This window comes from Plectrocnemia conspersa, unplaced genomic scaffold (assembly GCF_051122295.1).
Source record: "Plectrocnemia conspersa isolate PC_06_02 unplaced genomic scaffold, ASM5112229v1 ptg000014l, whole genome shotgun sequence".
Lineage (NCBI taxonomy): Eukaryota > Metazoa > Arthropoda > Insecta > Trichoptera > Polycentropodidae > Plectrocnemia > Plectrocnemia conspersa.
In genome coordinates, this window is record NW_028277178.1 from 7,252,137 (window position 1) to 7,264,221 (window position 12,085).

Consider the following 12,085-nt stretch of genomic DNA (forward strand, 5'->3'; position numbering starts at 1 on the left):
ATAGGTAAAAAAACATAATAAAAGCTTTTATGAAATTATTTGACTGTTAAAAAGCAGCATTTATTTGAAATCTATGTGTATAATACGGCACAAAATCCCAATACTAAAGTAACATGATTTTAAATTATCAAAGGAGGGCATTAAACATAAAAAGTCCATATTGAAAATTTTCGTTCGAGGAGGATAAAGGGGGGCAGGTTGCTGCGAGAGCTAAAAAAAGGGCATGTCAGAAATTTTAAATTTTTATTCTCAGAGGACAAATTGCTGCGGTGCGTTAAAAATAAGGTTATTACAATATTTTGCTCAAGGAGAACAACATTTTTGAGTAGGACAATCATAAATACGAAACAATATTCAAAATACAAATACAAAACAAAATGCAAATATTGTAAATTAAATGTAACAATAGTGCAATTATAAGCAAGTTATATAGAAACGAAATAATTTTATATCAATTTACAAAAATATTCTTTATGAGATTGAGACCGTTGTGGTTGCCAACAATTGTATTCCGTTATTCCGTCCAAACTCCAACATAACCTAAAGCCCAACACAACGATATTGACAGTATAGCCACTAAGCGAAACAGCTTACATTCAACCAAGCGTTTCAATGTTTATATCTAAAAATGTGTCAATCTTTTTTTAAATTTTGTTTAATCTCCAAATATGTTGGGGGAATAAATTGAGGTTTTATCCATCGACTCATCCCTACTTTTTGTGTATGTGATTTATGAAATCTCCCATTTTCATGTGTGCATATTTTTAACATATTTTTTGCACAGTGGCCTCTAGAACGTATCTCCAGAGCAAAAAAAGAATCGGGTGTATAGCGATTTTCTTAATGCAAAGCAAAGTCGAAAAATATGTCACATTTTTATTATAAGAATGTTTTGAACTCATTATTTAATGTTTTGTTTCGAAAGCCAATCAATTTTATATTATTATACGGCAGAAAATAAATAATTGCAAAAAAATTAAATTTGATTCTTATGACTTTTAAATAAACAAGAAAATATTTTTTTGCTTTGAAATTTTTGCTTTATTGCTTTTTATAGTTTTTTTAATTATCATACAAAATATTAAAAGTATTACTTCGAAATAAAATAAGAATGAGAAAATATCCTTATATTAATCAATTTAAAATAATTGTATTTTAGCACAAAACAAATAACACAAGAGAGTGTTCTATATTACCCCACTTGTTGTGAAGAATCAACAAATTTGCTAGTTAAGCATGGCCGATAAAAGTTGTGTTCGGACCACAAAGCAAACAAACGTAAAGCTTGGGACGCTTGTCACACTGACACTTATCGCCGATAATTTCAACAGCAGTCGTTCTACGATATCTTTCGCCCGAAATGCAAGAATACGAAGACGACTTTTTCTTCGAGGAGGATAAAATGTAACGCACCAACTTGCTTAATCGCACATCCTGTTCCGTCACCGCTCGTTATCACCATCGCCATCACCATCACCATCGTTAGTTACCTTATGCTTATCGCACCGACATTAATCGTCCGCTCACTTCCTCTGTTACATACGTTGCTTTTGTTTTATTTTATTTTCAGTTGCTAGCCGCCGATGGCGCACCGCGCTTGCTTTGCCTTTTAAGTTTTACCCCTCCGCTATGGCCAACATGTCGCCGTTCCGTTATTATGCGGACTGCCAACACTACAACCCCGATGCACTCTACACCGTCTACCCGGAAAAAAAGTTGCTATTAATATTTATGGCTTATTACATATACTGCTCCAATTTATTTTATATGGTCTCCTACTTTGCCATTTTATCCCGAGAGTTGAATAGATATCGTTACCGTTATCGTCGAATACCCCTCTAATAACGCGATGCTAATAAACTTAAAAAAAAATTAAATCATTTTTTTATTTCAACCTCGCTTTATTTAGTTCTAAGAACGTTTCTATAAACACATGCGATCAAAATGCGCCGGAGGCGGTCGAAGAAAAGCTTGCGTAAGTTCAATTCTATTACAAAAATACTTATGTAAATATGTTAATTATCTGCCATATTGCTTATGTTTAGGGAGGATTCGGTTAAAATCGAAAACGACCATTTTGCTACAAATTATATTGTGACTGAAGTCTGCCAAGATCGATATTTGCACTGCTATCAGAACCTTATGTGAGTATATTTTTATTGAAAATGTCTATCAGATCTATATTTGCATTTATGGAAAAACCTGAAATTATACTCAAATGAAACTATTCAAGCGGATTTGTATCAAATGGCAAATCTATACAAGTGAAAGGTTGCATATTATGGCTATATTATTTGTATTTCAAATATATTTCTTATTATATCTTATGGCTTGTGGCTTGTTCGAAAAGTTACATGACATGATCAATTTTTCATCAATATCTAAAAGATTTACAAAACTTGTATTGCTGACAGTTATTATTAGATTTGGATATTATTTAAACAATACGTTTCTAGCCATAAACATGTACAAAATATGTATGGATAAAAGTATTAACTCTTGTGTATTCCAAGTCAGAAGTGAAGTGAGAATTTGAAAGTAAAATTCTGGATACAAATGAAGTAGTATGGCAGCATTCTTGCTTATATGATATTATACCATTGATTAAGTCCATTTTATACATGCATTTAGGGTTACTTGTACTTTACATATATTATTACATTAAAAATAAATATTTCCTTACAATGGCCTACTAATACAAGCAAAACACTTTAAAAACTCGTTAAAATTATAAATAGAGTTATTTTTTTAATAATGAGAAAATCATCGAATAAAATAATCGTTCATGGATGTCGAATGGTTTTTAAAATAAATGCTTAAATTAATTAAATTACAAGTGGGTAACTAACAATAATTGTTATTAAAAGTAAACATTTATATATGTATATTTAAATGCGACGTTGAATCGTCAGCCTTAAATATTTTTCGGCTACAAAAAAAATATACTGAAAGCCAAATAAAATTTACCCCAGTATTTAAATCAATAAGGAACGAGTTTTATTTAACGTTCAACTAATTCAGAAAATTTAAGAACATACATAAAAAGATGTTCTATATATTTAAAGTTTTTTTTATTTAACATCTGTCTATACTTTTTCTGATTAGTTTGTTTTTTGGACTTGAGCTAATGAAAATTCTAGAACTATAATTAGTCTAAGATCTTTTATTAGGTTTGGGTTTTGGTTTGAACAACAAATTGACGTTTCGCAACTGTCAAATTGAATTTCATCGACATTTTAGACTCGCATATAATTTCACTAGCGCCTATCAGTTAAATTATATTTTCGCTAGTGAAAATGTATTTGGACTTCACTAGTGAAAATATAACTAACTGAAAAATACACATTCACTGTAACATTTATACATCGCATGTAAATAAATAATGATAAATTTATAAATGTAAATATTACTACAAATGTAAAAATTGAATTTGTATAATTTTTTTAGCACCTGCAAATGAATTATATTTTCAATAGTTAAAATATAAATCTACCGGTAAAAATGTATTCCGATATGATTTCACTGAAATTACATATTTAAAAAATGTTCTTGGGATAGATTCGAGACTTTTTAGATTATTTTTGTGATAACCTCAGAATTTCTGTTTTAAAATCAGGAACGTCATTTCAGCTTTCTGGGGTGGTGGCAAGTTTTTAATATTTCCATTTTATTAAGATTCATATTACTTCATTCAAATTCAAGGGGGGCAAATTCCCTCACCTACACCCCCCCCCCTCTCCCCCATTAAATGATATCCCTGGTTCCTAACCCTACGTTTTTTTAGAATTCTTAATCAATCCTAACATGCGCCCCAAAGGGACTGAAAATGGAAAAAATCGACAAAATCTCTCGTCTTCGTTTTGATTTATTTGTTTCAAATTATTTAATAGTAAAATTATAATATTTTTTTATTGGGTTTCACTATTTTTCGAAATTAAAATATTAGCGGACATTTCACTATTCTATTCTATAGAGGGAACTATTCAACAAACTTTTGCTCTGGGAATCAAATTCTGTGATTTAAGTGGCAAAAAAGCATATCAAAATATAATATAATAAGAAACAGTTATAAAAACTTTCGAAATAAAGTCGATAAAAAACTAGAATGTTGTTAATCATTAACTTTGCTTATTCTCTCCCATATAACAAAAAAAATTTCCATGATATTGAAATTACAAAAACCGATTATTCAGTGTTAAATGCATTAAATGAGTCATTTTAATTTCAGTAATAAAATATATTTTTTTCCCTTTATGAGAGGCATTAAAATTAAAAAATTAAACCTAATGTTAATATATATATATACCGGGGGCGGGCGGTGAAATACTTTCCCTCTCGATCGCTCATGTGTTAAGTAATGAGAGTGAATGAGAGATAAGGGCATGCTGACTGCATGCTCTTATCTCTCACTCACTCTCGTCACTTAACACGCGAGCGATCGAAAGGGAAATTATCTCATTGCCCGCGCCTGATATATACGTATACATAAACTCCTTTACAAAATATTGAAGATTGAATATTTTAAGAGAAACGTCGATTTAAACCGTCAAAAAAGTTTTTTCACTTAAGTAAATTAAAATGTACATACTGGATTATTCTTCACCAATATTTCTCGAACACACTGAAGTTTCCTCGATCTTCATTGATGCACCTGTGAAAATAAACAGACTATGAATGTTGACGAAAGACTGATTTTATGTTGATATATCTTATTTGCTAAAAATATGCAAAAATTCTGAGAAATTTTTCCATACAGCATAAACAATAATGCGCGCCGGTAGTGAGAAATAAGAGCATGCAGTCAGCATGCCCTTATCTCTCATTACTTAACACACGGGCGATCGAGAGGGAAAGTATTTCACTGCCCGCGCCTGATATATACATAAACTCCTTTACAAAATATTGAAGATTGAATATTTTAAGAAAAACGTCGATTTAAACCGTCAAAAAAGTTTTTTCACTTAAGTAAATTAAAATGTACATACTGGATTATGCTTCACCAATATTTCTCGAACACACTGAAGTTTCCTTGATCTTCATTGATGCACCTGTGAAAATAAACAGGCTATGAATGTTGACGAAAGACTGATTTTATGTTGACATATCTTATTTGCTAAAAATATGCAAAAATTCTAAGAAATTTTTCCATACAGCATAAACAATAATGCGCGCCGGTAATTTTAAATACTCAAAAATACGGGCTTTTTTATAAGAATCAGTAATTTCTTGCTCCAGTAATTGTCGATATTTCTTCAGATATCGGTAGATTGCATGGTACATATATACATGTACTAGGGGTTATATTTTTTTGTAAGAATAAAACAATTTAAATCATGCAAGTTCCACGCAATATGTTTGAGATACATTATATTACTATTATGGATAATTTTTTATTAAATAATAAAATTTATTTAAGAACTTTTCGAACAACCTAATTTTATAAAATAACTTTTTAATTTTACCATAATAAGCAAATTTTCACTGAACACTTTCATACAAAACCTACACACTCATAATATGTGTATGAATTTCAGATTTGTAATGGCTAGCAACATTGGAATAGCAACTAGATGTAGCATGTGAACATGCTCTACCGTAGTAAGCCGAGCTAACCCGTAGAAAAAAAGATAACAATGATTAACATGCGCTAGTTTTAAGATAACACTAGTGTTGCATGTAGGCTTTGCACTCTTGAATAAAGCTTGCTCAAAGTGTCTTAAGTTTAGAAAGATTGTTAGCGAATAAATAACATATTGCCCAACTCCATTATTAACGACCCGATTAATGAATGTAAAAAAAATATTTTTATACAAGTTGATCCATAAGTTCATCCAATATTTACGGTCTTAATAATTTTTTTATATGTATTTATTTATTTTTATTTATAAACAACCAAGTATTGATTTTGATGAAATTTTAAATAAAAGTTATATTTTTTAAATATAAAATGACTTATGGACCGTGCTGTATAATATACTTCTAATCTTTATTTTAATCAAAATAAAGGCATGTCACTTAATTTAATCTTACATTTTAAAATACATATTATAACAACTTATTAATTTTATGATACAATTAATTGTGGTAAGGCTAGATTAATGCATTAGAAGCTAAGAAAAATAATATATTAGAATATTATAAAATACTTAATTAAAATAAAAATAAAGAAGTATATTTTTTGAGCATTTTAAATTAAAAATAAAAAACGTTTGTACTGCATAGATTCCTATATCCTACTAGTTTGGCATCTTGCTATTGTTGTAAATTGTATTAAACTAATATGTATGTAAATACGATAAAAACGTGTAAATATTACAAATAAAAACATACGGAATATTGTATTAATTATTTCTGCTGTGTGTGTAAATAACCCGTGTATGTTTTATTATAAATATGTTTATATGAAAACTGTACATAATTATTCTAATGCATTTTGGCTGTTGTCAGGGGGATGACTATAACGTCAGGTAGTGTGGTTATAAGAAAAGACGATACGAATTTGATCGGCATAAGTATAGGAGGCGGAGCACCTTTATGTCCGTGCTTATATATCGTTCAAGTAATAATTTTGTACAGTAATATATTATATCTAATACTTTTAATAAAATTTACTGGATTTTTTTGATAGGTGTTTGATAATACGCCGGCTTCAAAAGAAGGCACTCTTCAAAGTGGAGATGAGCTAGTCGGTGTTAACGGTCAGTCTGTGAAAGGCAAGACAAAGGTGGAGGTTGCAAAGATGATCCAAGCTGCTAAAGTACTTAGATTATTTTTTAATTAATTAGTTATTAACCGACATGCTTGTATTTAACAGGCAGACAATGAGCTTTTGTAGCATTAACACTGAGTATGGAGAGTCCAGGTTGTAGCAGGCGGTGGAATAAGATATAGAGTAACCCTTGCAATAACAGACTTAAAAAGCTGATGTTCTTTTATATATTCTCTCACAGAAACTTGGACGAATGGGAAAATGACTTATTTAGATCAATTTTACTGAAATGGTTACTGTTTATTTTAGTGACTATTTACGTCTGACTCTTGGGTGTTTTAATATGAAGATTTATCTCGAGGGTTTGTTTTTAAAATGCTTTTATTAATAACTACAAATTGGTTAATTAATAAAACTTATAAACTTAATCCCTAATTAACAATTTTTTTTATATCTATAAATATTAGCACTTCACTAATCAAATCCATTGATTAGTAAAGTGTTAATATTTATTAATAATCATATTTAATCCATATTATTTCAAGGACGAAGTTAACATCAACTACAACAAACTACACGCCGATCCAAAACAAGGAAAAACTCTTGACATTGTTATGAAGAAAGTCAAACATAGACTTGTTGAAAACTTGTCAAGCAGCACGGCCGACGCTCTCGGATTATCGCGAGCTATTTTATGCAATGATACTCTTGTGAAAAAGTTACAAGAGCTTCAAAACACTGAGTTGATGTACCGGGGATTAGTCGAGCATGCCAAAAGGTTAATAAAACATAATTAATAATATTCAAACTAATATTTTATCATACATAATTTTTTATTAGGATGTTGAAGGCATACTTTGATGTTCTACAAACTTATAAAAACATCGGTGACGTATTTGCCGGAATCGGAGTGAGAGAGCCGCAGCCTAGAGCATCAGAAGCTTTCAGCGAATTTGGCAGTTATCACAGGCAAATGGAGAAGGATGGTATTAAGATGTTAAAGGCGATCAAACCTGTATGTCATGATTATATTTTATTGAATTTCTTATTATATTTTCCTCATATTAAATATAATTTTAGATATTAGCTGATATGGGAACATATTTAAATAAAGCCATACCTGATACAAAATTAACGATAAAAAAATATGCTGACACCAAATTCGAATATTTATCCTATTGTTTGAAGGTGAAGGAGATGGACGATGAAGAATATAGTTATAGTGCTCTACAAGAGCCGCTTTATAGAGTCGAAACTGGAAATTATGAATACAGGTTACAAAGACATATATATTGACGCATGAAAATGTTGTGATGAATATTATTGAAATCGGTTTCAGGCTTATTCTACGCTGCCGTCAAGACGCTCGTAACAGATTCGCAAAGTTAAGGTCTGATGTGCTAATCAAAATAGAACTGCTCGACAATAAGCATACTCAAGATCTTGTATTGCACCTTTTGCGCTTGATAACTGGACTTGCAACGTTTCATAAGTGAGAAAATATATTTTATCATTATATATTATATATACAAATTCAATATATCAATTTGATTTTTAATATTCATTTACTCTTTCAGTGAAATGCTACAGCTTTTGAAGGATCATATAAATCTGTTTCCAGTAGAAGTTGATTTAACTCAAAATGCATTCCAATACAAATCAGTTCCCCCAATTTTAAATGTAACATAACTTAACTTTATTGTAATCATTTCTATTTACTTACAATTAATTGGTATTTAATAAATATTTATAGGATGGAGTTGACGATGATGACGACCCTGCTGAAGAAATCGGCAAAGAGGCAAAGGAACATGACTCAAAAAAGAAGAAGAAGAAATCAGATTATAAATCAAAATCTGAGAAGGGCGAATCCGACTCTCTTCTACCAGACCTTGACTATAAAGAGAGCACTATAAACGTAGATAACTTAAGCGACACAGCTAATCTTTTAGCCGAGCTGGGTTTAGCTGATATTGAAAATTCTACTTTGCTCGGCAATTTCCCATCTTCTCAGTCAGACTTCGGTATTTCAACGAATACCGAAGGTGCGATGTTTGATATCGATCTGGCGGCGAAACTACCTCGGAGCAACACGATGAACGATCAGCAGTTACAAGATGATGATCTGTTTGGTCCATTTTTTGATCAAGCTTTAAACTTGACCAACGATTCCTTGAGTACTACTAACAAACAGAACGTCAGCTTGTTGTCAGATTTTAATTGATTGATTTGAAATGAAAATGCAATTTAAAGGACCATTGTTAAATGTATCGATAATTTTTCAGTGTCATCTCATTATAAAAATATGTATAATATAACCATTATTCTATTATCTTGTGTATATTATGAGTGACCATAAAATATCTAGTCAAATAGAACAAATATAATTTAAATAAATAAATATGATGTTGAGTTTAAATTTTATTTACAAGTTGCATCATACAGAAGTATAAAGATGGTAATACTAAAATTTAAGTCTTAATTTTTAAAAATACCTCCACCAGGTGAAAAAAAATCAGGCCAGAATTCATCATTTGATGAATTGTAATGGATGTATCAGAAGAAGATGACGTGACTGTTTTAAAATAAAGTACATACTGTAATAAATTTAGATTGTTAGATATAAATAAATTATGTTTTTTGTACATATATAGTAAGACAGCGGTCGTTAACCTTTTTGCCATCACGGACCACCAAATCATAATTTGAAATCCTGCAGATCACAAATATTATTTTTCAAAAAATAAATACATTTATATAATTAAAATCAGAGAATTTATATTTTATTGATTGATTGCAATGCATCCATTTAAATCAATAAAACTAAATGTTTATTTAATTAAAACGAAATCTTTATTTGTCACCAAATAAACAAAGCCTATACACATTTTTAATATGGTATTTGTTCCTGCCTGTCTGCTGAATTGTTCGAAAAACTTATTCTAAAAAGATAACACACCCGTAATAGAAGAAATAAAGTTAATACTCAACCATAAATTTGGATTCAGACAAAACCATTCAATAATCTTATCAAGTCTACCGAATAACCCGAGACTTAAAACAAGCACTAGGAAAAAATAAAATCTGCTCGGCTGTCTTTCTCGACGTCTCCCAAGCATTCGACAAGGTCTGGCATGACGGGCTGAACTACAAAATTCGAAAAGCCTTTCTAGCTAATTATGGATGTATATTGAAATCATACATTGACGATCGCTACTTGAAAATTAAACAAAACAGCTATTCAGAAATTAAGATCAACGCTAGTATACCTCAGGGAAGTGTACTGGGCCCACTCCTCTACTTTCTCTACGCCAATGATCTACCAGAAGTTTCAATCAACACTACAGTAACATTTGCCGATGATACGGCAATTTCGACAACTGGGAGAAACAATAAAGAATCAATCAAAAACTAAACACCTCAATCTCCAAAATTCAAAAACGGACTGCTAAATGGAGAATCAAAATAAATGAGTAAAATCAGTACACGTAGATTTTACTAACCGGTTTATCTCAACAACAACAACATCATTCCATAATCCAATAAAGCGAAGTACCTCGGAATACATTAGATAAGCATATCAAAAAAATCATAAAGAGCTAAGCATTAAGTTCAGAAAGATGTAGTGGCTTATTGGCAGACACTCTCCGATGTCTATCGAAAACAAGTCCTTAAGCCAGTGTGGACTTAAAACTGATAAAAGGCTAATTTACACGCTGCCAGTTGCTGGCATTCCAGCTGTATTGTGGTGAAGGGGGGAGCTGGCGTGCCAGTAAAATAAAAATATTAGTTCTGCTGGAGCTACCAGCTGCTGGCGTGCCATTGGCAGTAGCGCATTGGCTTCTCCAGTGACTTGCTTTAAGCGTTTACACGGTGCTGATCGCTGGCAACCTTAACTGGCATCGTGTAAATCAGCCTCTAACAATTTCTTTCAAATGCTGGCACTGTGTAAACGGTAATACTCCAGTGAACTGGAATGCCAGTACCAGAAATACCGTACCAGTGACCCTCCAGTAAATTTCCAGCTGGTATGCCAGCAACTGGTAGCGTGTAAATCAGCCCTTTTGGCATTCAGCTGTGGGGCTGTGCCAGTAAAACTAATCGAAATGTGATTCAATGATTCCAAAACAATGCACTTAGATGCATAGTTAACGTGTCCTGGTACATTAGAAACGCTGATATCCACTGTGTTGTTGGTATAGAGGTATATAATTTAAGTTGGAATATAATTTAAAGTAACCAATATATTTCCATAAACTCGTTTTATTGCAATTATTTAATGAAACGTTAAGTATCGTTTAGTCACGAGAGTCCTTAGAATTCGTCGAGTCATTAAAAAATCTGCGAATAATTTCTTTCCCCATTTTACATATTTCTGCTTTTGAAGAATAACCAAAGAAGTCATTATTTTTTGACTGGTGAAAGATTATAGATTTTGCATATACATATTTAATTACTGACATCGATGTCTAGTTTCTTCGATTATATCATTTATTTTTAATTGCCCGTTGAAATTTCAAGCTTAGCTCAGAATTAATATTTTCCAATTGTTTTAACGAAAATTTTAGGACCCTTTCGGCTGTCAATAATAGAGACCCATCAAACGACACTGCAATGGCATGTCAACGAAAAGCTGTCTGTCTCCTCGACGTTGTAAACCGAATAAAAAGACTCAAAAGAGTGAAGTCACATCAGAGCCATAGCGGGGGGGACAGAAGGCAGCATATGCCCCCGGGCGCAAGATTGAAGGGGGCCAATCAATATAATTGATTTTGACAGGAATCACATAGCATTGTTTGTAAGCTTTGATAACAATAGTTGAAATTTAGCTGAAACACAATCACCAAAGCAAGGTCCAGTGGTGGTCACTTTTTTCACAAGAATAGAAACTGTCACAGCTGTTCATCGAGGACACGTTGGTCAAACTTTTAGACAATTTGTCAAAAGATCTAGATGTAACGTTTGAAACTAAAAACGATGCAACACAATCTGTATAAAATATTTTGAGTTTTAATTTCGTTGTTTTACTTAATTACTAGGACGTTATTAAAAAAATCGAATCAAAGGCGATTGCAAGATCTTACTATGAATTTTCCAGAATCAGCAACTGATATTGAATCTCGGGAATTATAATGTTGTACTCCGCAATGATTTATGCGAAAATTCTCTTAAAATATCAAAAATAAAATGCACAGATTGGGGAATAGAAATTGAAAAAGTATTAGACGCCGTAGAAGGGTGCCATGAGAAGTATAAATTGTTGCAGAACTTTCAGTAGAGAACAAAATCATTCGTGTTATGAAAAACGTACTTGACTGATTGCAACTAGAAATATCAACACAATTTTTAAGACTGAAAGATCTAAATAAAAAGTTT

General features: G+C 31.4%; 1 protein-coding gene across 5 annotated transcripts; it reads left to right on the forward strand.

Annotated features, from left to right (window-relative positions):
• The first annotated feature begins 1,250 nt into the window (after nucleotides 1-1,250).
• Nucleotides 1,251-9,121, forward strand: PICK1 (protein interacting with PRKCA 1). 5 transcript variants are annotated; one of them, XM_088203138.1, is made up of 11 exons: nucleotides 1,836-1,975; nucleotides 2,046-2,144; nucleotides 5,535-5,598; nucleotides 6,448-6,559; nucleotides 6,629-6,757; nucleotides 7,255-7,487; nucleotides 7,550-7,724; nucleotides 7,790-7,983; nucleotides 8,049-8,201; nucleotides 8,287-8,389; nucleotides 8,463-9,121. In XM_088203138.1, the coding sequence occupies exons 4-11, from the start codon at nucleotides 6,452-6,454 to the stop codon at nucleotides 8,931-8,933; spliced, it is 1,566 nt and encodes a 521-aa protein (XP_088059264.1). In that variant the 5' UTR covers nucleotides 1,836-1,975; nucleotides 2,046-2,144; nucleotides 5,535-5,598; nucleotides 6,448-6,451; the 3' UTR covers nucleotides 8,934-9,121. The 5 variants fall into 5 exon arrangements, with proteins under 5 accessions (XP_088059261.1, XP_088059264.1, XP_088059262.1 ...); XM_088203136.1 differs by lacking the exon at nucleotides 5,535-5,598; XM_088203137.1 differs by lacking the exon at nucleotides 1,836-1,975 and having other exon boundaries at nucleotides 2,007-2,144.
• Nucleotides 9,122-12,085: the final 2,964 nt, after the last annotated feature.

Bases quoted from the DNA above. Each gene is read 5' to 3' on its own strand.
- PICK1 (XM_088203134.1), top strand. From the start codon at position 2,038: ATGTTTAGGGAGGATTCGGTTAAAATCGAAAACGACCATTTTGCTACA. The intron at 7,984-8,048 runs GTTACAAAGACA...AATCGGTTTCAG, and splicing joins ACTGGAAATTATGAATACAG to GCTTATTCTACGCTGCCGTC. The intron at 8,202-8,286 runs GTGAGAAAATAT...TTACTCTTTCAG, and splicing joins GGACTTGCAACGTTTCATAA to TGAAATGCTACAGCTTTTGA.